At 41.5% G+C, this 27059-nt stretch overlaps 1 protein-coding gene across 2 annotated transcripts in view; it reads right to left on the reverse strand.

Moving 5' to 3' along the window:
* The window catches only part of galnt11 (UDP-N-acetyl-alpha-D-galactosamine:polypeptide N-acetylgalactosaminyltransferase 11 (GalNAc-T11)), a 162787-nt gene that overhangs the window by 37198 nt on the left and 98530 nt on the right, over positions 1 to 27059 (reverse strand). The window contains exons 1-5 of one of the 2 annotated variants that reach the window (XM_043690740.2): positions 24528 to 24635; positions 23839 to 24189; positions 11792 to 11915; positions 7176 to 7342; positions 6020 to 6145 (exon numbers count right to left, since the gene is read on the reverse strand). In XM_043690740.2, coding sequence (XP_043546675.1) covers positions 6020 to 6145; positions 7176 to 7342; positions 11792 to 11915; positions 23839 to 24121 — 700 coding nt within the window. In that variant the 5' untranslated portion in view covers positions 24122 to 24189; positions 24528 to 24635. Of the gene's footprint in view, positions 1 to 6019; positions 6146 to 7175; positions 7343 to 11791; positions 11916 to 23838; positions 24190 to 24527; positions 24636 to 27059 lie in introns of those variants that run through there. The other variant, XM_043690739.2, reaches the window with a different exon arrangement.

Genomic DNA, 27059 nt, shown 5'->3' on the forward strand with positions numbered 1-27059 from the left:
AATTTTCTAGTTGCTGTCTTGGCATTTCTACTCCTTTCTTCTATGCAATTAGAAGCGTTTTAAGCATCCTGAAGACTGGCATGTTAAAGGATGAAGCAACCAAAAGTCTCAAACTAGTAAGCATCCAACTTTGACTTAAAGGATATCAGTGCAGGTGACCGATGATTTATCTTGCTGTCTTGTATAGATATTGTGAAACTAATTTCTGTGCCAATACAGGTAACAAAATGACTTTGAGAACAAGACATTCTCTTTCTCAGACTGAAATACAATGTACCTCCAATGTAAGCATGGAGGAAGATGGTACTATACTTGAATGGATTGTGTCTAGTATCCAAACTACAGAAGAATTTTGATTCACCACACTCTGGAAGTTTAAATATTATTAATTTGAACAACTATATTTTTAACCTATCATCCATGTGATGCAGTTGGGAAACTGGCTACATGACTTGGAGGATGCAAAAAATCATTAATAATTGAACTCGTTGACAGCACAGGGTTTTCAAACCACTTTGTGTTTTGAGGTAATCTTTGCAGCAACTAAGGATAGTGAGAAATACAGATGCCGTAGAAGTCAAGAGTCGATAAAGTGTGGCACTGGAAAAAGCACAGCAGATCAGGCAGCATCTGAGGAGCAAGACAGTCGACGTTTTGGGCTTAACCAGGACTGGGGCGGGAAGGGGGCTGAGAAATAAATAAGGGGAGGGGTGATGCTGAGGAAAGGTAGCTGGTATGGTGATAGGTGGGCAAAGATAGAAGGTGATTCTGATAGGTCAGTGGGAAGTGTGGAGCGGATAGGTGGGGAGGAAGATGGACAGATAGGTCAGGTCAAGAGGGAGGAGCTGAGTTGGAGGGTTCGATCTGGGATGAAGTGAGGGAAGGGATAGTTGGAAACTGGTAAATTTTCAATGTTGAGGACGTGTGGTTGTAGGCTCCTGAGGTGGAAGATTAGGTGTTCTTCCTCCTCCAATTTGTAGGTGGCTTTGTTTAGGCAGTGAAAAAGGCCCAGAATGGACATGTCATGGGGAAGTGGGAGGGGAGTTGAAATGGATGGCTATAGGAAGGTAGGGTTGATTGGTGACTGCTTAAGCAAAGGCACTCATAAACTGAAGGAGGAATGCCTCATCTTCCACCTTGGAAGACTACAACATGGTCTCAACACTGAATTCACCAGCTTCCAAATCACCCTCCTGCCAACCCATCCCAGCTCCAAACCTCCGACTTAGCTCCGCCCTCTTGACCTGAGCTATCTGTCCATCTTCCTTACCACCTATCTGGGATGAGGTGACGGAAGGGATATTTGGGACACATTGGAGATGCTCCTGCCTTAAATTTTGTCAATTGGTCCGGTACTATATGGGCCCTATGAAGTATCTTCAATTGAATGGCCTGAGTTCTGTTGCAGATGGAGATTCTTCTGGTATTTTCCCAAATGTCATTCCACATTTCTAGAGAGATTTCCAGTCCCAAATCCTGATCCCATGTTTTAAGCAGATTGTCCATATCTCCCGATACTTCATCGTGTAATAAATGATAAATAGTGCTGACAGAAGATACACTCTACGTTCTCTATCTGATTTATAAAGACTATCTAATAGCTTAGTCTTCTTCTGTATGTAATCTCGAATTTGGAAGTATCAAAAGAGGTCTCCATTAGGTAATCCAAATTTCTGATGCAGCTGTTCAAAAGACATCAGGACCCCTTCTTTAAATAGATCCCCTAAACAGGAGATACCCCTGGATCTCCAGAGTTTGAAAGTGGCATCTGTAAGTCCCGGTTGAAATCCCCATGCTCCCACTATTGGAGCATAGGGGGATGTTTTATGTGAGTTGCCCTCATTTTGCCGCATTACATTCCAAGCTTTAATTGTGTTTAGTATTATATGGTTTTTACATTGATCCGTGATGATTTTTCTCTTGTCTGAAAACAAGAGGTTAATAAGTGGGCATTTTACTTGAGAAGCCTCAGTATCCAGCCAGATTGATTGCGGGTCAAACAAGATCCAATCGGTTATGTAGCTTAATAGGGAACTTAACTGATATTTCCTAAAATCTGCAAAATCCAATCCTCCCCTTGCTTATGGAAGCTGTAGCTTCTTCAGCTTAATGAGGGGCCATCTATGATTCCAGATAAAGGAACTCAGCCAGCCATATAATTTACGCAGTGCCAGCCTCGGCAGCATCACCGGAAACATTCTCATAGGGTATAGGAGACGGGGCAGGACACTCATTTTAATTACTGCTATTCTACCTAGCCAGGAAATTGGAAGGTCTCCCCATCGCTGGAGGTCCTGCCTTATCCTTTCCAGTAAATGCACAAAGTTAGCCTTGTATAACTGACCAATACTGAGGTGATAAAAATGCTTAAATATAAAAAACCCTCCAGGGACCACCGAAAGGGAAAGTGGGATCCATCCAATAAGTGGGATATACTCGCAAGACCGTCCATTGGCATAGCCTCCGATTTTGAAAAGTTAATTTTATAGCCTGAAAATACACTAAATGTATTAATAACTTGGATTAAGTGAGGCACGGATATCAGAGGATTACTGAGAAATAGAAGAACATCATCTGCATAAGGGGTAATTTTATGTTTACCTGTACCAATCCTCGGGGCCGTTATATTAGGGTCAGCCCGTATAGCTTCTGCTAGTGGCTCAATTATTAGCGTAAATAGCAATGGCGAAAGAGGACATCCCTGACGGCAGCCCCTATCCACACTGAAGCTATCCGAGCCTAATCCATTGGTAATCACAACTGCTTTGGGATCATTATACAGTGTTGAGACCCATTTGGTAAATACCTTTCCAACACTAAACCTTTCCAATGTGTAAAACAAATATGACCATTCAACCCTGTCGAATGCCTTTTCCGCATCTAATGAGACTACTACTCCTGGTATCTTTCCCTGATGGCAGGCTTGAAGCACATTCAAAACCCTTCTAACATTATTAGATGATCTACGGCCCTGAAAAACCCCGTTTGATCCTCCTTTATGATGTGTGGCAATACCCTTTCTAGCCTCAATGCTAACGTTTTAGAGAGGATTTTAAAATGTACATTTAGCAAGGATATTGGTCCTTTCCTTTTTTGAGGATAAAAGAGATATTCGCCTCTTTCAGCAAAGGCGGGAGACAGCCCTGACTCTATGGGTAGTAATACATGTCCGTAAGTGGACCAGCCAATATTGCTGTAAATTCTTTATAGAATTCAGCTTGAAAGCCATCTGGGCCAGGTGTCTTACCGTTCTGAAGTTGCCTGATTGCGTCAAGTATTTCTTGACTTGTTAAGGGAACATTCAGGACCGATACCTGTTCAGGAGTTAGGTCCAGAAAGGTCAGGCTTTTAAAAAATAACTGCATCCTCCTAGTTCTGTCTTCACAATCCTGCGATTTATATAAATCAGAATAAAATTTTCTAAAGATTGCGTTAATCCTTTTATGATCATGAGTCAGAATACCGGTACTGATCAAATCGACCCTGTCATAATTCCAAGTGTTCTTTATCCAATAAGTGTGTCTCCTGTAGGAGAGCTATGTCAACCGTTTCTTTCTTGAGGTTTGATAATATTTTCTTCCTTTTGACTGGTGAATTACTCCCCTTGACATTCCAGGTGCACCATTTAACCGACTGATTAACAATAATCGTCCGAGACCCCTCGGGAGGGGAAACCCTATCCAGAACATCCCGAGCATAGAACACATAAAATTCACAAAAATAAAGGCTCTTTAATACACTCACATCAATATAATAAAAACCTATTTCTAAATTTAAAAAATATAAAACGTATTTAAATGGACATGTTCCCCCTTGTTCCCAGGGGGCATCACTTCCTTTCCAAAAGTCCATCATATCCTCTCCAAACCAGTGCCCCACCCTTGAACCAGGCACCCCACGACAGGATGAAGAAAATTAAAATATACTACAGAGCTAGAGTTAACAGTGAGCACCCTACCGCCCCCGCCACCCCCTCCCCCCCCACCCACACCAACACCTGGATATATTTGGTAATGTTCATACCATGTATAAACATATATAACTATAAAATTACAGCCTCAACAAGTAATAATTAAATATAGTAATACAAAATAACATGGGAAAACAACCCCGCTTCTAAAAACAGAAATAAAATAGGATAAGGTAACCACCTCCCCCCACCTACATTAACTAGACCCCCCAGCTTCTTTCTCTCTCTCTCTCTCTATATATATATATATATATAAAAAGGGGAGAAAATCACTAAGTAGAGAACAAATAAATAAACCCCACTCCCCACTCCCCGAAGATAATATTAAACAGTAAGGTAAAGAAAGGGATTAGTATAAAAAAGAGGGGGGTGTAAACCGGAGTGGGGGGAGAGCAAAACAACATTAATTAACTCTTACAATTTATCTAAGAGAGTCCAAAAATTCCTTGGCTTTTTCCGGTGATCCGAAGTTATACACGGATCCTTCATGGTTAAAGCGTAGCGTTGCTGGGTAGCGCAAGGAGTACTGTATATTTAAGTCCCTTAAACACTTCTTCGCTTCGTCAAACGCCTTCCTCTTTTGGAACAGAGCTGGGGAAAAGTCCTGGAATAACATAATCTTGGATCCTTTATAAGTCATGGCTTGGGGTCTTTCCCAAGATTTCTGGAAGCTTCTAAGAACACCTGCCTCTCCTTATAGCTCTGCAGCTGGAATAGGACCAGGCGGGGGTGCTGGTTCGAGCCGGGCCCGCATATTGCAATCCGGTAGGCCAATTCCACCCCTACCTGGCCTGATCCAGCCTCCAGATTTAAAAGCTGTGGAAGTCACTGTTCAAGAAATGCTATAAGCTGGCCTTCCTCTTCCCATTCGGGAAGGCCCAGCAAACGAATATTTTTTTCGACGAACTCAAGAATCGAGGCTGATTCTGTTATAGTCTCAGAGATCGCGGCCTTTAGCTCCGCCCCTCCAACTCGGCACTCTATTTCCTTGATGTCTTGGTCATGCTTTTGTAGTGCGGCTGAGAGTGAATCCCATTGGCTCTGGGACTCTTCGATGAAGGCGTCGATCTTCGCGTCAAGTTTGGAGATTATTTCCCCGAGGCTCGCCACCGTAGATAAGTCCCCCAGGGCGGTTGCAGACGCCTCAGCTGCAGCTGGGGAGGGTGGGGGAGGCCTGCTGAGAACTGCGGGCTCCCTTCCCTTTAGTCATTTTTACAGGAGATTAGATTGTTTAAATTCAGTACTGAGCAACTAATTATATTAAGTAAAAACTATTTTAAATGATTTGGTGAGTGTGGTGGAGGCGGGTGGCCCACTTTGTCCAAAAATTGGGAGGAGCACTATCGACTCAGACTTGCTGGGTCGCCGCCATCTTGGATCCTCCGCAACTATCTTTTATTCCCCTATTGTATCCAAGATTCGTACCTAGGTACTTGTAACTAAGATGGTGTCATAAGAGGCAGACACTGTATAAGGTTTTCATTGTTCTTTTACAATGGAGTACACATGACAATAAAAGGAAATTCTATTCTATTTCTACCTCAATACTACTTCTCAATCCTTTAATCATCCCTTTGTCAAGCAGCATATCTAACTTTCAGTCTTGGATGACAACATATTTCCTCCAATTAAAAACTGGGAAGACTGAAGTAACTGTCTTCTGTCCTTACCATAATCTCCAGTTCCCTTTATACTGACCCCATCCTTCTCCCCAGCTGAAGCAGAATATTGGTAATATTTGTTTATTTGAAGCTAAGCTTCTGAATCTGAATCCTCTCAATCACTGAGGCTGGATACACAGCATTATCTAAATTTTTGTTTACTTTTATCAATTTGTATCATAACATTTGTGCCATGTTAAAACTCTAGATCATCATGAAAGACATGGAAGAATTTGAGTGATTATGGGAAGAAATAGATTTGATTCAAGTTGAATCTTCTCCTAAATCTTGATGAGAATCTTCAATTCAAGAAATAATATTTCTAATAATGAATGCAATAATTTAGTACAAGTAAATACTTTCACGTATAAGAAGTTGAATTCAATACCTGTTGCATGGGATGCTCCAATCATTCTACCTCGTATCAATCCCTCTCGCTCACCGTTTCTAACAAGTTTCACTTTTTTAGGCAAGTTATTCCATATATAATCTTCCAGCTCACCTTTTAGATTAACTGACAAAAAAAATTAGAAACAGACTGTTTTTACAAGCATGTATGATGATGGTATACAGTTGAAATGTTAGATGCTGATTGATAAGGCCAGCATAGATATTAATCATGAAGGAGCGAGTCATTTAACTGTAGAGGTGAGGTGGCCCTGTTTATTATCAGGCTGCATTGTTTTATGGAGCCTGATATGATAATAAAATTAAAATTAAAGACTCATGTACATCATATAAAGTTGCAATTCAATAAGGAGCCTAATACCATATTCAAGATTTGACTTAATACTAGAACATTGAGTTAAGTTAATTTTTGGGATGGCACAAGCCTAACTTTACTGGCCAGGTGGTCTTGAGATCCATCCTTTTGTATCTGCTCACTTATGCTTCTAGTTAAAGGAGGATTAAAGAGACAGAGTCATAGAGCATGGAAACAGACCCTTCGGTCCAAATCGTCCATGCCGACCACATACCCTAAATTAATCTTGTCCCGTTTACCAGCACTTGGACCATATCCCTCCAAACCCTTCCTATTCATGCACCCATCCAGATGTCTTTTAAATGTTGCAATGGTACCAGCCTCCACCATTTCCTCTGGCAGCTCATTCCATACACGCACCACCCTCGGCATGAAAAGATTGCCCCTTAGGTCCCTTTTATATCTTTCCCCTCTCACCCTAAACCTATGGCCTTTAGTTCTGGACTCCCCAACCCCAGGGTATATTTACTCTATTCATGCTTCTCATGATTTTATAAACCTCTATAAGGTCACCCCTCATTTCTGACGTTCCAGGGAAAACAGCCTTAGCTTATTTCTTATAACTCTCCTTTTAACTCAAACCCTCCACCCTTGGCAACATCCTTGTAGATCTTTTTTGAACCCTTTCAAGTTTCACAACATCCTTCCTTTAGGAGGTAGACCAGAATTGCATGCAATATTCCAAAAGTGGCCTACATACTGTCCCACGTAATTCAAAAGCCACCAAGGCACCAGGAAGGATGAAAAGTGAAATGTTTCAAGAAATTTTAAGGTGACTCACTCAAATCACTATTGTCATCCACAAGTATAATTTCATGCAGCAGGTTTGCTGGAGAACGATTCAACACACTATGTACTGTCCGCAGCAGAGCTGATATAGCTTCATTAAAAAAGCAGATAACAACACTAGCAGAAGGTAAATTCATTGGGTAGTTCTTTTCTTTACACCTGACAACAAAAAAAGATAATTAGGATTGAAAATAAAAGAAATAAAATTTCAATTGCTAAAACAAAATTATCTTGTCTGAATAATATGTTCTAATTGTTTTTCATTTTGTTTCGACAAATACTGCATTAAGAGTCTGCTGTTTGCATCCAAATAAGTCATTGTGTTGTGAATAGTATCATCTTATGCATGTGCCATTTTAAAGTATTATATACTTTTTCTTTCTCCTCGTGACAGGGACAATGTTTTTCTTTATAAAACCTAATTAGATTAGGAGGTTTCATATGAGATTCCTCATGGTATATTAGCATATTAGATCTCATTCACCCATGATCACCTGCATCTGTCATCTCCTCTGATGATCCTTTTATCTTTCTTTGCTTTGCAGCTTTTTTTTTGAGCATGTGATGGACATAGGACGCTGCAGACCACACCTCCAAAGTTTTTTGCATCATTTCCATTGCATTTTGTATTCCAATTGCTTACCTCCCCTTTCTGTCTTACCTCCCCTGCCACACATTCCCTTCCCATGGTGTACTCGACAGTACACTTTGCCAGTGCATTTCTTTCCATGGCCATCAATCTTCATTAAACTATTCTTTTAGTTTTATTGCCACATATCTCTTTTCCATTTGGCATCTTCAACTTAGTTTTTGTATTTTTGCTTATCTTCTACTCTTTCATTGGAGGCTCAAGATTAATGTACCTAGTTAATGATAATTCCTATCTCATTTAAATGCTAAATCCATCACAGCTAAGCATGCCTACCTTCCTTCATCTCCTTTCTGCACTTATTCAAACCGCCTCAATGTCCAATTCTTACTCCTACTGTACTCAATCACTCTCGATGGTGTCACTTTCTAGGTATGAAAAACCATGCATTAACTCTGCTACTTAATCTTTAAGACCTTGCAAAACAATATCAATACATGTAACTTGCAGTAAATGCAAGCGCACAACACTGCAGGCCTAGAAAACATTCTATATTGGATTGCCAGCATATTTCTTTGCACTTTCAGGATAGTTTAGCAAATGTTGTCCAATCGTGGAATTATATGTAAATTGTACACTATTGTGAGATTTGCAAGCACAGGCTGGGTAAGTGCCTCGCTTGTTGTGAATGTCATGCTATCTTTGTAATTCACTCACAAATATGGGTGTCGCTGGTCAGCCCAGCATTTATTGCCTATCCCTAATTGCCTAAGAGGCAGTTAAGAGTCAATCACTTTGCTGGAGTCAGATGTAGGCACATGTTTCATACAACAAATGATTCAGGTCTGGCGTGCACTGCCTGGCATGTCAAGTTCTAACAATATGACCAGTTATGCCATTCTTGATCTGTCAATCCTTTCAGCCCAGCCTAGTGAAACTCTTCAACTGCAGCAAACATTTTATTAACAGGCACCTAAGGGATCAGGAGTGTGTTGGTTGATTTAATATTCCGGTTGATCAAGAAGTCCACAGAATGAATATAAAAACACACAAAAAGTAGTAGAGATGTAATGCAGGGAGAATACACATTACTGTTATGCTTTATTTACAGTATAAATCACTTAAGTAATACTGCAACCTTGCCTTAATTAAAACTTACCTGCAGAGAGCCTTCTAACTGGTTCTCTAAGGTCCTTCAGGAAAGGAAATCTGCCATCCTTACCTGGTCTGGTCTACATGTGACTCCAAATCCATTGCAATGTGGTTAACTCTCAATTGTCCTCTGGACAATTAGGGACTGGCAATAAACGCTAGCCTGGCCAGCGATGTCCTCATCCCATGAATAAATCTTTTAAAAACTTGCAACCTTAACTGACTATTTGGACATCGTGGAGACCGCAATAATACAATAAATTTCCAGTATTTGAGATACATCATTTTTGTCGGTTTATTGAAAGTACCAGCTCATAAGGTGCCGGTTAAAACAAAGTTTGCTGTACCTCCAATACCAGTATATTCTTTTTTTTAAATACAGGGATCAAAAATATACAGTTCTCCAGGTGCAGCCTCACCAACACTCAGGAACAAGATTTCTCCGTATTTAAATTCAAACCCCTTAGCGAAAAGCCAAAATTCTATTTGCCTTCTCAATTACTTGTTGTACTTGCATGCTGCTTGTATTTCATGCACAATAACATCCCGATCTCTCTGTGCAGCACTCTTTGAATTCTCTCCTCATTTAAAATAATAGTCTGACTTTTCATTCTTCTTACCAAAGTATCTTACACTTTACTGCATTAACCTCCATCTGCCTAGTTTTTGCCACTGACTCAAGCTATGTATATCCTCTTGCAGATTCTTTATCTTCTCATCATGAGCCCCTAATTAATTTATTTTGTACTCTGCCCCCTCCTCCAATTCAATAACATAGGAAGTAATTGAAGTCTTAGGACTGATACTTGTGACACTCCTCTAGTTATACCTTTCCAACATGAGAAAAAAAACTATGAATCCAGGCTGTCTGTGTGTTAATCAAACTTTAATCCATGCTGATACATTACCTGAATATAGTGAGCTCCAATCTTCTGCAATAATCTTTGATGTGCCACTTTATCAAATCCCTTCTGTAAATCCAAATGCACATCTACCATTTCCCCTTTATCAATTCAGTTTCTTATACCCTCAAAGAACTCAAGAAAATTTGCCATTTCACAAAACCATGTTGACTGTGTTAGATGCGTTAAGCTTATCTAAATACTCTATTTCTTCTTAACAATGAATACCAGTATTTTTCCAATGGCAGATGCTTGAACAGGGATGTCTTATTATCCGTTTTTCAATCCACTGGAACTCTCCCAGAATCAAGTGAGCTCTAGAATGTTTTGACCAAAGCCTCCAGTATCTCTACAATCACGTCCTTTAACATCTGCAAGATGGCAGCAGATAAACAGGACGGCGTGCAGGCTCTTGCCAGGGACCCATCCACACCAATCTGCTTTCCTTCTTTGTTTTACTTTTGCTTCTGTTCTTTTCCTTTGATTTATTTTCCTTTACTTTTGGTTTTTTTGTCCTTCTCCCCTTCTGTGGCAGGTTTGTCGGCAGCACTGGTGTGGCAGCAAGAGCAGGCAACATGCAGAGTGGTGGAGGTGGCTTCTCCTAACAACAGGAGGCTGACAGCAGCAAGTGCATTCTCCCGCTATTTGAGGCCTGTGACACCGAGGATTGATGAAGGCAACGTGGTGGACATTGTCTATATGGACTTCAGTAAGGCATTCAACAAGATTCCACATGATAGACTGGTTAGCAAAGTTTAATCACATGGAATACAGGGAAAACTAGCCACTTGGACACAAAAGTGGCTCAAAGATAGGAGAGTGGTGGTGGAAGGTTACTTTTTGGACTGGTAGCCTGGGATCAGTGGCATGCCTAAAGGATCAGTGCTGGGTCCGCGGCTTTTTATCACTTATACAAATTATTTAGATAGGAATATAGGAGGTAGTTAGGAATTTGCAGATGACACCAAATTGGTGGTGTAGTGGACAGTGAAGTAGGTTGCCTCAGAGTACAATGGGACCTTGATCAGATGTGTCAATGAGCTGAGGAACGGCACATGAAGTTTAATTTAGATAAATGTGAGATGTTACATTTTGGTAGGGAAGGTCATGGCATTATCCACTTAATGGTAAGGTCCTGTGGAGTGTTGCTGAACAAACAGACCTTGGCATGTAAGTTCACAGTTTCTTGAAAGTGGAGTCACAGTTAGATAGTACAGTGAAGAAGGTTTGCCTTTATTGGTCAGAGCATTGCGTATAGGAGTTGGAAGGTCATGTTGTGGCTGTACAGGACATTGGTTAGGTCACTTTTGGAATACTGCATGCCATCTGGTCTCCCTGCTATAGGAAGGATGTTGTGAAACTTGAAAGGGTTCAGAAAAGATTTACAAGGATTGGAGAGTTTGAGATAGGAAGAGGCTGAATTGGCTGGGGCTATTTTGCCTGGTGCATCGGAGGCTGGGTGGTGACCTTATAAAGGTTTATGAAATCTTGAGAGGCACGGATAGGGTGAACAATCAAAGTCTTTTCCCCAGGATAGCAGAGTCCAAAACTAGAAGGCATAGGTTTAAGGTGCAAGGGGAAAAATTTAAAAGGGACCTAAAGGGTAAATATGTTATGCAGAGGAACTGGTGGATGCTAGGACAATTACAACATTTAAAAGGCATCTGGAGGGGGATATAAAAGAAAGGGTTTAGAGGGTTATGTGCTAAATACTGGCAATGGAACTAGGTTAATTTAGGATATCTGGACGGCATGTATGAGTTGGGCCATACGTCTGTTTCCGTGCTGTTTATCTCTACTACTCTATGACTCTAAGAGGGTAGCAATAAGGACATGACCAAGAACAGGTCTAACAGTGAAGATGATATGGTGACAGCTTTGGAATTTGGTATTAATATACACCGCCATATACAAGTGTACATGCGGTATGCATCTTTAAATCAGGTGATAAATGTTGGAACTTGCTTTTGGTTTCTGGTATCAGGAACATCTCTACTGTAACCCAAACGATTACTGACGAGTATATTGAAAGCATGTTTCTGGTATCCAGCATCCCGAATTTGTTGATCTACTTCATTGAAAATCATACCTGTAAGAAAAAAATTAAAATGCATTTAAGGTAACTTTAGCACTAACATTAGCATGTTTTACAGCAAATACTTTCCAAATTCAGAAAACCTACTAAACAACGTGTTTATCTTTGTCGATATGCTTCTATCAAAATTTCATTTCCTTCTTCTTTCACATCTCAAACAGTCCAACTGACCCATTCCTCAGACACAGAATCGTTAAAGTATAGGCAGAGGCTGTTCAATCTACTGTGATCAGGAAGGGAAAATCACACTCAGGGTGACGGTGTATTTCTGGGACTTTGCAGTAGTGTGGGATTTTACTGAAATGGAGAACAGGTGCCTTGTGCTTGCTTTTTTCATTCATAGTTTGTGAGGCTTTTTACCAGGATAAGTGAAAGTGAGGACTGCAGATGCTGGAGATCACAGTTGAGAGTGTGGTGCTGGAAAAGCACAGCCGGTCAGGCAGCATCCGAGGAGCAGGGGATTCGACGTTTCAGGCATATGCCCTTCATTAGGAATGGGGCCGAGGGCGGTATAAATGGGAGGGAGTGGGGCTGGGGGTAAGGTAGCTGGGAATGTAATAGGTAGATGAAGGTGGGGGAGAAGGTGATAGGTTGGAGAAGAGGGTGGAACGGATAGATGGGAAAGGCAATGGACAGGTCAAGTGGCTGGTACCAAGGTTGAGGCTTGGGACTGGAATAATGTGGGGAAGGGAGGGAAAATGAGGAAACTGGTGAAATCCACATTGATCCTGTGTGGTTGGAGAGCCCCAAGGTGTTCTTCCTCCAGGCATCAGGTGGTTAGGGTTTGTTGATGGGGGTAACCCAGGACCTGCATGTCTTTGGCGGAGTGGGAAGGGGGAGTTTAAGTGTTCAGCCACAAGGCATTAGAGTTGGTTGATGCGGATGTCACAGAGGTGTTCTCTGAAACGATTCACAAGTAGGTAGGTACTGAGGAAGGAAATGTGGCTGTGGTAGCGAGTCTGTTTCAGGACATGGCTGAAGAGCTTCAAGGCAGAAGAGATGAGAGGGGGGGGTGCAGTAAGAGGGGGACTCACTGAGATCCTTGTACTAAGAGGAGAACTTCTTCAAGGTAGGCATTTTTGGTAGATTCTTTGCAATAGGATTGAAATCAACTTGGAGAAAGCCCACTGCACTCCGCCAAGGACATGCAGGTCCTGGGCTTCTTCCATCAACAAACTCTAACTATCAGATGCCTGGAAGAACACCTCATTTTCAACAAAGGGAAACCTTCAACCACACGGGATCAATGTGGATTTCACCAGTTTCCTCATTTTCCCTTCCCCCACATTATCCCAGTCCCAAGCCTCAACCTAGGCACCACCCTTTTGACACGTCCAATGCCTTTCCCATATATGTGCTCTACCTTCTTCTCCAACCTATCACCTTCTCCCCCACCTTCACCTACCTATTGCATTCCCAGCGAGCTTTCACCCAGCCCCACGCCCTCCCATTTATTTCTCAGCACTCCCAGCCCACAAGCCTCAGTCCTGATGAAGGGCTTATGCCCGAAACTTCGATTCTCCTGCTCCTTGGATGCTGCCTGACTGGCTGTGCTTTTTCAGTACCACACTCTCAACATTTTTACAGGATAATTTGAAGCCCAGCACAAAACAAAGAGTGCTAACACAGGAAAACCATAAGTTCATTGGCTGGTAATAGCTGCTAATTTGACTCTTTTAAGTTACTTTCAGATCAAATGTTATACAGATCAAATATTATACAGATTTTAAACTAAAAGACAAGTACAAAACTTAAAGAAGAAAGAAATTAAGGAATCTGTCATTAGAGATGCAGGGCCAGGCGATGTGTTGTATTGTATGATATGGGAGATGGTGGACACCACGTACAGTAAGTGTTGTTTGAAGAACTCCAGCTCATAGTTAATGAACTTAAGTCCAAGCTTCAAACAGTGCAACACAGCAAGAAGGGGGAAGAGTTACCTGGATGCTATGTTTCACGAGGCAGTCACACTCCTCAGTTTAACTACACTGAATTCAGTTACTAGTCAGGAACAGGACGGTGTGACGGAATCCAGAAGGTAGGGGCAGGATCCTCAGTCCTGAGCTTCTCACACAGGTTTAAGATTCTTGCTCATTGTGTGAACATGAGCAGGAGGTTGTAGGGAGAATGACCATAGACCCATAGCACAGGGAACCATTTAAGAGAGGGTAGATAAGGGAATGTGGTTGCAATCAGGAAAATAAACACTGTTCTCTGTGGGCAAGAATGAGTATCTCAAAGGCTGTGTTGCTTGCCTGGTGACCAGGTTTAGAATATCTCATTTGGTCTGCAGAGGAACTTGGAGTTGGAGGAGAAAGATCCAGCTGTCACGGTCCATGTAGGTACCAACGATAAATGCAGAATGAGGAAAGAGATTCTGCAGCTAGGGCCTAAATTAAAAAGCAGAATAAAAAGGCAATAATCCCTGGATTAGCTGAGCAACAAGCAAATTGGTATAGGGTCAAAAAGAATAAAGAAGTAAATGTTTGGCTCAAGGATTGGCATGGGAAGACACAGGTTTAAATTCATGGGACAGTACAGGGGAAGGAAAGAATTGTTATGATGGGACTGGCTCCACCTGAATCATGCTGGGACCAGAGTCCTTGCAAATTGCTGTGGATAGGGATTTAATCTAAATAGTGAGGGGGTAGGTTCAGTTGCATGGAGAATTATGGAAAATGTTAAGGATGGGCATTCAGCAGAGGTTACTAAAGTTTCCAAAACAAGTAATAAGGCACTGAGTATGAAAGGGATCAGGAATCTAACTTCAGGCACAGAAAGTAAGGAGACAACAATGAGAAGGGGGGGCAGTCAACACATGAGGGTGTTACACTTAAATACACGGAGTATATGAAACAAGGTAAATGAGCTTGTAGTGCAGATTTAATTAGGCAAGTACAATGTTCTGGCTATCGCAGAGACATGACTGCATGGAAATCAGGGCTAGGAACTAAATATCTGAAGGTACACGTTCTATTGAAAGGGGAGGCAGATGGGCAGAGGGGACAGGGTTGCCTTGTTAGTAATAAACAAAATTAATTTGATAGCAAGCGGTGACATAGAGTCAGAAGGTGTAGAACCTGTTTGGGTAGACTTGAGGAACTGCAAAGGGAAAGAGACCCTCATGGTAGTTGTGTACAGGCCTGCTACCAATAGTCAGGATGTGGAGAAGAAAATAAATCAGGAGATAGTCCCTTTCTGACATGCCTGTTCTATTAGAACAATCATACAGGACTTCAATGTGCAGGTGGAGGGAAAGATCAGGTGGGCTTGCAAGAAAAAGAATTTATGTAATGTCAACGAGATGCTTATTTTGGAACAGCACGTGGTGAGCCCACTAAGGAACAGGCAATTCTGGATTCAGTGATGAGTATGAGGCAGACCTAATTAGAGAGCTTAAGGTGAAGAAACCTTGAGGGGCCAGTGACCATAATATGATAGAATACACCCAGCAGTTTGAGAGGAATAAGGTGGAATTAGATGTAATGGTATTACAAAAGAGTAAAGGTAACTTCAAAGACATGAGGGAATAGCTGGCCAGAGTTAATTGGAAGGGGAGCCTAGCAGGGAAGATAAGTATGACAGCAATGGTATGAGCTTCTGGGAGTAATTCAGGAGGCATTACAGAAATTCATCCCAAGAAAGAAGAAACATACTAAGGGGAGGATGAGTCGAAAAGTGTGGCACTGGAAAAGAACAGCAGGTCAGGGAGCATCCAAGGAGCAGGAGAACCAATGTTTCAGGCATAAGCCCTTCATCAGAAATGTGTGTGGGGGGGGGGTCATAAAGGGGGCAGAGAGATAAATAGGAGAGGAGGTATGGGGCTGGGGGAAAGGTAGCTGGGAGCTCCACCCTATCACCATCAACCCCCACCTGCATCTACCTATCGCCTTCACAACAACCTCCCCCCAGCCTCACCGCACCCTTTCCCGCATTTATCTCTCAGCCCCCTTGCCCCAGCACATTTCTGATGAAAGGCTTATGCCTTAAACATCGATTCTCCTGCTCATCAGATGCTTTCCAGTGCCACACGTTTTGACTCTGATCTCCAGCATCTGCAGTCCTCACTTTCTCCTAAGGGGAGGATGAGGCAACCTTACGGAAATCAGGACAGCATAAAAGCGAAAGAAGAAACACACAATATGGCAAAGATTAGAAAGCCACAGGATTGGAAAGCTGTATATAGAACAGAAACAGACACTTTGACCCAACTATGTCTGCCAGGTTTTCTAAACTTAACCAGTCCCATTTATCTACATTCTGCCCATTTTCCTCCAAACCTTCCCTATCCATGGATCTGTCTAAATGTCTTTTAAATATTATAATTGCACCCCCTCTACCACTTCCTCTGGCAGTTCTTTCCATATACGCGCCACCCTCTGTGTGAAGAAGTTGCCCCTCCAGTCCCTTTTAAATCTTTCTCCACTCACCTTAAATCTATGTCCTCTAGTTTTGGACTCCCCTACCCTGGGGAAAAGACCTTGGCTATTCACTATATAATCCCCTCTAATAAATCACTCTTCAGCCTCCTACGTTGCAGGGGGGAAAAAAAGTCCCAGCTTATCAGGCCTCTCCTTATAACTCAAACCCTCTAATCTTGGTAACATCCTTGTAAATCTAAAAATCAGCAGAGGCAGCTCAGTGGTTAGCACTGCGTTCAATTCCAGCCTCGGGCAACTGTCTCTGTGAAATTTCCACATTTTCCCCATATCTGCATGAGTTTCCTTCGGGTGCTCTGATTTCCTCCCACAGTCCAAAGATGTGCTGGTTAGTTAGATTGGCCATGTTAAGTTGCCTATAAATGTCCAGGGATATGTAGGTCAGGGGGATTAGCCAAGGGAAATATAGGGTTGGGAGGGTCTGCGTGGAATGCTCTTCGGAGGGGTGGCATGGAGTTGATGGGCCAAATGGCCTGCATCCACACTGTGGAAATTCTAAATTTTTTATATAGGGAGAAGATGAAGTATATGGGTAAGCTGGCTACTAGTATAAAAGAAGATTGCAAGAGTTTTTCTGATATTTTACAGTTAAGAGAGGAAAGAATGGACATTGAATTTCTGATCATTGAGGCTAGAGAAGTAATAACGAAAAACAAAGAAAGGGCAGAGGAACTGAATAGGTACTTTGCTTCAGTTTTAACATGGAAGACACCAGCAGCATACTAGAACTTTAAGAGAGTCAGGGAGCAGGGGTGAGTATAGCCGCCATGACTAAGGAGAAGGTGCTGGGGAAAAGATGTGGGGAAGCTGAAAGGTCTAAAGGTGGATAAATCACATGGACCAGATGAACTACAGCCCAGAGTTCTAAAGAAGATAACTGTGGAGATTGTAGAGGCAGTGGTGGTGATCTTTCAGGAATCACTGGAATCAGAGAGGGTCCTAGAGGACTAGAAAATTACTAATGCCACATTCCTGTTTAAGAAGGGAGGGTCACAAGAGACAGGAAATTATAGGTTGATAAGCCTGACCTCAGATATTTGAATCCATAATGAAGGATGAGATTAAGGTGTACTTGGAAGGGCATAGCAAAAGAGGGCTGAGTTAGCATGGCTGCATTAAGGAGGTCACATCTGACAAGTTTACTAGAATTCTTTAAGGAGATTACAAGCAAGTTAGATAAAAGACAGCCAGCGCACATGATCTATTCAGATTTTGACAAGGTGCTGCGCAAGAGGCTGCTGAATAAGATAAGAGCCAATGTTGCTCGAGGTAAGGTACTGGCATAGATACAGGATTGGCTGACTGGCAGAGGGCAGCAAGTGGGGATAAAAGAGTCTTTTTCAGGACGGCAGTCAGTGACTAGTGGAGTTCTGCAGGAGTCAGTGTTGGGACCACAACTATTCACACAGTATATTACCAATCTAGACAAAGAAGCTGAGGGCACTGTTGCAAAGTTTGCTGGTGAACAAAGATAGGTGGAGGGACAGTTAGTGTTGAGGAGGCGGGGAGACTGCTAAGGACTTGGACAGACTAGTAGGTTGGCAAAGAAGTGGCAGATGGAATACAATGTGAGAAAGTGTGAAATTATGCACTTTGGTAGGAAAAAATAGAGGCATAGACTATTTTCTAAATGGGGAAAGGCTTTGAAAATCTGACGTACAAACGGACTTGGGTGTCCTAGTTCAGGATTCTCTTAAGGTTCAGTTGGCAGTTTGGAAGGCAAATAGAAAGTTGGTATTCATTTCCAGAGGTTTAGAATACAAGAGCAGAGATGTACTGCTGAGGCTGTGTAAGCCTCTGGTCAGACCACATTTGGAATATTGAGAGCAATTTTGTGTCCCATATTTAAGGAACGATGTGCTGGCGTCAGAAAGATCCAGAGGAGGTTTACAGGAATGAACCTGGGGATGAAAGTCTCACTGTATGAGGAGCTGTTGAGCACTCTGTGTCTGTACTTGAAGAGATTTAGAAGGATGAGGAGGGATTTCATTAATACTTACAGAATACTTAAGAGGTTTGAATAGACTGGACATGAAAATGATGTTTGCATTAGTAGGAGAGACTAGGACCTGAGGGCACAGCCTTACAGTGAACGGACTACCCTTTAAAATTGAAATGAGGAGGATTTTCTTCAGCAGAGGATGGTTAATCTGTGCAACTCATTACTGCAGAAGACTGTGGAGACCAGGTCTTTGAGTATATTTAAGACAGAGATAGACAGCTTCTTGATGATAAGGGGATCCAGTGTTCCATGGAGAAGGCAGGTATGGGGGTGAGAAAGATACCTTCCAAGATCGAATGGCAGGGCAGACGTGATGGGCCATATGGCTTAATTCTACTTCTCTGTCTTATAGTTTTATGCTGGGACCAGAGACCTGGCAAATTGCATAATCGGGACCTTAAACTAAATTGAGGGGGAGTACTATTCAGTTTCACGGAACTACCTGCTGATTGGCACAGGGTCAACAAGATTAAAGTGTGGCTCAAAGACTGGTGTGGGAGAAACGGATTTGAATTAAGACCATAAGACATAGGAGTGGAAGTAAGGCCATTCGGCCCATTAGGTCCACTCTGCCATTCAATCATGGTTGATGGGCATTTCAACTCCACTTACCCGCACACTCCCCATAGCCCATAATTCCTTGCGAGATCAAGAATTTATCAATCTCTGCCTTGAAGACATTTAACGTCACGACCTTTTGGGACATTTGCACCAGTACTGGGAAAGGAAGGAAATGTTACGATGGGATGGGCTACACCCGAATCATGCTGGGACCAGAGTCCTGGTGAATCGCATAACTTGGGTTAAGGCTTTAAACTAAATGGTGTGGGTTGGGACTGGGAGGGAGTTCAGTTGCATGGAAAATTAGAAAATCAAAGGTAATGGAGAAAGTAGGATTGCAGATTAGTGATAGAACTGATTGTTACCAGAAAAAAGGGAGTGACAGAACATCTGTATGCCAAAGAATATTTAAGTATTGGGAAATTTGATAATAGAACAGACCTAAAGGCTTTGCATCTTAATTTTATAAGTTTTTGGAATAAGATAGAAGATGGTGCAAATCTAAGTAAATGGTTATGATCTCATAGTCATCATTGAAACATGGTTACAAGGAGATCAAAACTCAGAAGGTAACATTCAAAGATATCTGATCTTTTGAAAAGACAGGAAGGATGGAAAAGTTAATGAGCTAACATTGTTAATACGAGATGAAATGAGGACAGTTGTGAAAGATGATCTAGGCTTGGATGTACAGTCCATTGAGTGGAGACAAAAAGAAAACAGCAAGGGAAAGACGTAGGAATGGTATACAGACCCCCAACCAGTAGCCATTCTGTAGGAAAGGCTACGAAGCAATAAACAGTTGGACCATGTAAAGAGAATAGAGCAATGATTGTGGGTAATTTTAATCTTCATGCTAATCGAGTTAATCAAATTGGAAAAGGTAGCTCAAACAATAAATTCATAGAGTGCATTAGGCATTGCTTCCTTGAACAATATATCATGGAGTCAACCAGGGAACGGACTATTGTGGATCTGGTAATGAGTAATGAGGCAGGTTAAATAATGATCTCAAAAGTAAAAGATTCCCTAAGAAGTAGTGATCACAACAAGATAGAATTTAATATTCAGCTTGAAAGTGAAAAGCTTTGTTCAGAAATAACCTAACTTAAATAAAGCTAATTACACTAAAATGAGGATAGAGTTCGTTAAAGTGAACTGGGTTGATAGAAGAGCAGGAATGACAGTAAGCAAGGAGTAGCTGACATTTAAGAGATAATTCATGACTCTCAGCAAAGGTACATCCTAGTAAGAAGGAAAGATTCTAAGAAATGGATAAAACAACCATGGTTAAAACTTTAAGGAGAGTATTTGAAAGAAAAAGCATGTAAGGAGACAAATGATAGCCATGAAGACTGGGATAAATTCAGAAACAGAAAAACAAAATCATAAAAACAGAAAAACTAGCAAGGAATACAAAAAGTGACGAGACAAGCAAAAAAAAGTCAAAGTGAACATGTGCCCCTTAGAAAATGGATCTGGGAAGGCAGTTAAGGGGAATAAGAAAATGACAGGGGAGTTTATGTTTGAAAGACTTTGAACATCCCATTAATACTAAAGAGTGTGGGGGAGGAATTAAGCACTATCACTAGAGAAGTGGTGTTAGATAAATCAACAGGGCTAAAGGTAGAGTAGTCCCCTGGTCCCGATGATTTGCATCCTAGGATCCTAAAAGTAGTAACAACAGAAATAGTGGATGCATTTCTTGCCATTTTCCACAAATCCTTGGAATCTGGAGAAGTATCAGGAGAAATACCAGGGGACTGGAAAATTGCCCATGTGACAAACCTATTCAAAACTGGGAAGAGGGGCAAAAAGCAGGTAACTATAAACTGATTAGCCTAACACCTATTGTAAAAGTATTGTGGAAGTAAAGCAGAATATTTGGAAAATCATAATATAATCAAGCAGAGTCAGCATAGCTTAATGAAAGGGAAATAGTGTCTGATGTTATAGACCAGATCAAACCTCTTCAAAACATATCAGAGATAGCCCAGACTCTAACTTTTACCTTAGAACATAGTATTATTTAAACGGAGAAAAACTGCAGAGAACTGCAACACAAAGGGAATTGGGGCTAACTGTGCATGAAATACAGAAAGCCAACACCCAGGTACAGCAGATAATTGGGAAGTTAACGGAATATTGGCCCTTATTTTGCTTGGGGGGGGGGGGGGGGGGGGTGGTCATTTGGAGCATAAGAGTAGAGAAGACTTACTGTAACTATACAAGATGCTAGAAACCACATTTGGAGTACTCTGAGCAGTTAAGGGTCCCCCTATTTTCCTTTCACTGCAGGCAGTCCAGGGAGGGTTCACTAGGATGATCCCCAGCTTAGAGGGATTGTGCTACCAGCAAAGGTTAAACAATCTTGAGACTACTCATTTGAATTTAGAAGTATGAAAGGTGATCTCATCAAGACCATAAAATATAAACAGCAGAATTAGGCTATTCAGCCATCAATTGGGATTCACCAATCTATCATGGCTGGTATGTTTCTCAATGCCACTCTCCTGCCTTCTTGATCCCTTTAATAATCACATACCTATTTATCTCTGTCTCAAATATATTCAATTACTCGGCCTCCACAGAGCTCTGCGGCAATGAGTTGCACAAAATAATCATTCTCTGGCTGAGAAAATTCCTACTCATCTCACTTCTCAAGGGCCATTCCATCATTCTGAGGCTGTCCCCTTGGCTGCAAGTAGCATACAGGATTCTTAAGAAGCTTTGCAGGGTAAATATTGAGAGGATGTTTCTCCTTATGGGACAGTCTAGGACCAAAGATCATAGTCTCGGAATTAATGGGTGCCAATTTAAGACTGAGATGCTGAGATGAGGAGAAATTGCTTCTCTCAGATGGGGAAGAATCTTTGGGACTCCCTACCACAGGCAGCGATGAGAGCAGAATCCTCATGTTTATATGTTTATAATTCATTCATGGGATGGCAGCATCACTGGCTAGACCAGCATTTATTGCCCATCCCGACTTGTCCAGAGGGTAATTAAAAGTCAACCATATTACTGTGGGTCAGGAGTCACATGTAGGCCAGACCAGTTAAAGATAGCAGTTTCATTCTCTGAAGGACATTATTGAACCAGATGGGTTTTCTAACAATCGATAATGGTCTCATGGTTATCATTAGACTCTTAATTCAAGATTAGGTAGTAAATGTGGGGGGAGGTCTAAATAAGAATTAGGAATCAGCGAAAGCTTGGTGTGCCGAAGGTGTTCCTGTGCTGTATTGTATTTTTTAAAAATTAATTCAGGGATGAGGGCACTGTTGGCTAGGCCAGTATTTATTGCCCATCCCATTGTAATGTAGTGTGTAAAGTTTTAAAAGCCAACAAAAGATGATTAACAAAGTTAAACTGAGGACAAACCAGCAATTAATATAAAATGGACAGTAAGAACTTTGTTAACTATATAAAAAGGAAGGTAAAGAAAGCAGTGAACATTAGCCCTTTAGACAAACACTTGAAATGCCACTGCGTACAAGGCAAATGCCAAATAGAGTCATAGAGTCATAGAGATGTACAGCTTGGAAATAGACCCTTTGGTCCAACCCGTCCACGCCAACCAGATATCCCAACCCAATCTAGTCCCACCTGCCAGTACCTGGCCCATATCCCTCCAAACCCTTCCTATTCATATACCCATCCAAATGCCTCTTAAATGTTGCAATTGTACCAGCCTCTTTCTGATAGGAAGGAAACCAGAATTGCACACAATATTCCAACAGTGGCCTAACCAATGTCCTGTACAGCCGCAACATGACCTCCCAACTCCTATACTCAATACTCTGACCAATAAAAGAAAGCATACCAAACGCTTTCTTCACTATCCTATCTACCTGCGATTCTACTTTGAAGGAGCTATGAACCTGCACTCCAAGGTCTCTTTGTTCAGCAACACTCCCTAGAACCTTACCATTAAGTGTATAAGTCCTGCTAAGATTTGCTTTCCCAAAATGCAGCACCTAGCATTTATCTGAATTAAACTCCATTTGCCACTTCTCAGCCCATTGGCCCATCTGATCAAGATCCTGTTGTAATCTGAGGTTGGAAAATAGGACTCAATTTAATAGGTACTCGACAACAAGTGTGGGCAAAATGAGCTGAAGGACCTCTCTCCATGCTGTAAAATTTCCAATTTATATCCAATTTTATCTGATTTACGAAGCACGATTCATGACTACTAGATATTTCAAAGCATTTTACAACTAATGGAAGACATTTTGAGTGTAGTCACTGTTGTAATGTAAGAAATGCGAGAGGCAATCTGTACATAAGCTTCCACAAACAGCAAAAGGGTGGTGACCAGATAATATGTTTTGTGATGTTAATTGAGGCCCTGCTGTTCTTCAAATAAAGTTGTGAGATCTTTTATGTCACATAAAAGGGAAACAGGGTCTTAGTTTAATGTCTCATCTGAAAAATGGCACCTCCAACAGTCCAGGATTCCCTCACAATGTATTGGACTGTCAGCCTTTATTTTATGGTTAGAGTTATGGGCATGCAGAAAGCAGCGACACCCCACTAGGAGCACAGGGCCGTGGGATAAAATCTGGCCCCATCTCTGAGGTTAGCTGGAAGCATGACACTTTCAGGGTGTAGGCAATGACCCCAGCTTATTCTTGGGATGGGGCTCAGTAAGAGGTGGATCAGAGAAGGAAATGAGACTGCCAGAATGGTGAAGTTTTCGACGGTAGGAGGGGGGGGGGGGAAAGTAGTTTTAATTACTTGAGTCTGGAGGAAGATTTTCCCTGAAAGACTTATTCTTTGTTGGTGATGGATGAGAAGGCCTTGTAATGGTTTGTACTTAAAATTTCATAAATAAATTTTCATTTCAGAAGCGGTCACAAACTAAACATCACATTACTGACCTCTAACTGATTTGTAACAGGTGACTCACCTAGTTCTGAAAACGGTGACAACTTTTTCTCAGAATTGCTCATCATTTGTTTCATAAACTGGTTGTCTACATTGCCACGGTGCTGAGATTCAAGCAGTTGTGTGGGGCCTTTGGTAACTTGTGGCCGGAATCTCCACTGTGCCTGCTGGCTCCCCTCGAAGGGCACAGTGCCAAAGGTGTAGCCTTCATTGTTCAAGTTGAAGTAGATGAACAGGAATAGTGTCCAGCTCACTGATGTGAAGAGGCACCCATAGCAGAAATAGCGTAGTGTGACACTGCTCATGGTATCCCCGGCATCGTTACAGGCCCATTTTAAATCCTCTGAACCAACACACAGTCAACCCAATAAGCCTGAGGGAAAAGAGAACTATGAATCATTCCCCACATACCAAAAAGGCACTACAGGAACATTATTTTAGGACAAACTATTCATTACATAAACAGTCTTTTTCCAAAATAAAAAATAGCTAGCACTGTCAATACTGTCATACAGGTAGCATCTGATTTTAAAAAAAAGTATTTACAACTAGCATTTATATAGTAAATTTTCTTGAATTAACACTAGAGAAAGATAGGTCGTCATGTGGGGAGGGGTGTGGTTGAAGCAATTTGAATACATTTATACTGAGAAAAACATTGCAAACATCAAAAGGCATGTTTATAACTTCATCTCACTGCAATAATCTAACCTTTATTTCTGAGATGACAGAGCTCAGTCAAAGCAGAACATCCCATTCGAGTACTGAGATAGTTACGGAACAAAGTTCATTAAGCAGAGGATTAACGCACAAAGAATTAATTATTAACAGCAGTTTTTCAAGAAAAAGTTGTTTATTCAGTCTGCTATAAAATGGCACTCAGGCCCAGAATTTTCTGCACTACATGGCTCCAAGTTAAGTGGAAAGAGCAGGAAACGTGACCATCCCATTCAGAATCACAGAAGTGCGACATTGCAAAAGGAAGCCAATAGGTCCATTGTGCCTGCACCGGCTCTCCATAAAGCATTATGACTGAATATCATTCTGCGTTTTCCCCATGCCATCATACATTGTTCTATTCAAATAATCATTTCATGGCCTCTTGAATGCCTCAATTAAACACTAACTCCCCCAAATAATGACACAACTAGCAGCAGTGTGTACCATATACAAGGTTTCATCTTGCTTTATTTGTTCACAGGATGAGGGTTTCACTGGCTCGGCCAGCATTTATTGCTCATCCCTAATTGCCTGGAGGGCAGTCATCAGTCAACCACATTGCTGTGGGTCAAGGAGTCACATGTAGGCTAGATCAGGTAAGGATGGCAGTTTCTTTCCCTAAAGGACATTAGTAAACCAGATGGGTACTTCTTGACAATCGACAGTGGATTCATGGTCATCATTAGAGCCTTAGTTCCAGATTTTTAAAAATTGAATTCAAATTCCACCACCTGCCATGGCAGGATTCAAACCTGGGTTCCCAGAACATTATCTCGGTCACTGGATTAACAATCCAGCAACAATACCACTAGGCCATTGTCTCCCTCAATGATGTACTACAGAAATTTGTCCCAGCATGTTCAACAGGACCTTCTAAATCAATAACCATTACCATCTACAAGGTCAAGGGCAGCTGATAAACAGGGACACCAACATATGTATGATCTCATTGATTGGTGGAACAGGCTGAATGGCCTAAACCTGTGCAAATTTTCCTGTGTTCCTAATAATACTATGTGTCTAACCGGAAGGTGGGTAGGGGCGGGCTGCCTTAGAGTGGTCGGAAGGTGGGAGGGGCGGGGGCTTGCTGGGTCTGTATTGTCTGCACTTTTGTATGTAACGGTATTGTCTAATGTACAAATGTCATTGTCACTGTCTTGTCATATGTGGAACTTGGATTTGAGGTTTGTCCTCATCTCCCTGTAAAATGGTTGAACGGTAGGGTTTGGGGCCTAGCTTTGCTGCTCCTCTCCCTTGTAAAATTGCTGTCTCTTGTGTACAGCTGTTAATGTTTTTTGTAAACTGTTTTGTAATTTGTTTAATAAAATAATACAGCCTGAAAAAAAAAATTACTATGTGTCTACACACACACACCATGGGTGCTGGGGATAAAATAAGCACTACTGCGGTTAGGCGGTAGTGTGGGGGGTAAAAAAAAGAAAAAAAAATATAAACAGGAGAATTGCGCTTTGATGTAATAAAAAAAAGAGGACATCAAATAAGCACTACCGCAGTTAGGCGATAGTGTGGGGGTTTTAAAAAAAAAGAGCAGAAGTGTCTCACACAGCATTGCCTTTTGTGAAGGGCACTGCTTGTCACTAGCCACTCGGGTGTTTTCCCTATTGAGAGTTGGATCAGTATGAGTGTGCACACATGCAAAGACTCTCCTCCTTGAAGGGGACTGTCCCTAAAAAAGAAAATACTATGTGTCTATCTATAGCAAATGGATTGCAGAGGTTCAAGAAAGCAGTTCACTACCACCTACTCAAGGCCAACTGTGGATTGATTATAAATGTTAGCTTAGCCAGCAAAGTCCACATCCCTTAAACAAATAAAATAACAGCTCTGATCAAAACTTGCTGCATTAAACAAATTTTATTCAACTCCCTCCAGGTTCCTCTTCTAATTGCCTTCATCATGTGTCCTGTGGTCACTGATCCTCCAAGTGAAACAGGTTTCTAAGTATTCCATCAAACCTGTTCAAAATATGGAATACCTGTATTAAATTTCAACTCAAACTTCTTGATTGTTATGGAGAAAGTTCTCTCGTTACAATTAAATCTCTCATGCATATATCTTAGTGAAGCTGCCTAAAATTCTACACATCTAAATTCTTGTTAACAATTCATTTCATATTTATTATACTGCCAGTTTCTGTTCCTCATCATTATCAGTTAAATGTGGAGTCATTAAAGCAATGCATAACAATTGAGGTTAATTGAAGTAATGTGGTGCCAACTGTGCTCTGCCTGAAAATAAATTGCCCAACAACTGTTTGGAATTAGTAATGGCTTATTTAATCAAATCAGTGCCCTCGTCTGGTGTAGAGGTAGTATCCCAATCTCAGAATGTGGAGGTCAGGTTTATGTCTTACCTGTTCAGAGGTATGTAATGACATCTCTGAAAAGGTTGTTTAGAAAAAAATTGGTTAATCAAATCAGTGATCATTCAGGTTAATGTGAGAAAGATATGTGGGGCTGGATTTTCACATGGGTGAGGAGGTGTATTTTAGTGCACAAATAG

This window comes from Chiloscyllium plagiosum, unplaced genomic scaffold, assembly GCF_037043375.1.
Source record: "Chiloscyllium plagiosum isolate Xiang-an unplaced genomic scaffold, Cpla_swu_hap1 HiC_scaffold_5, whole genome shotgun sequence".
Classification (NCBI taxonomy): Eukaryota; Metazoa; Chordata; class Chondrichthyes; order Orectolobiformes; family Hemiscylliidae; genus Chiloscyllium; species Chiloscyllium plagiosum.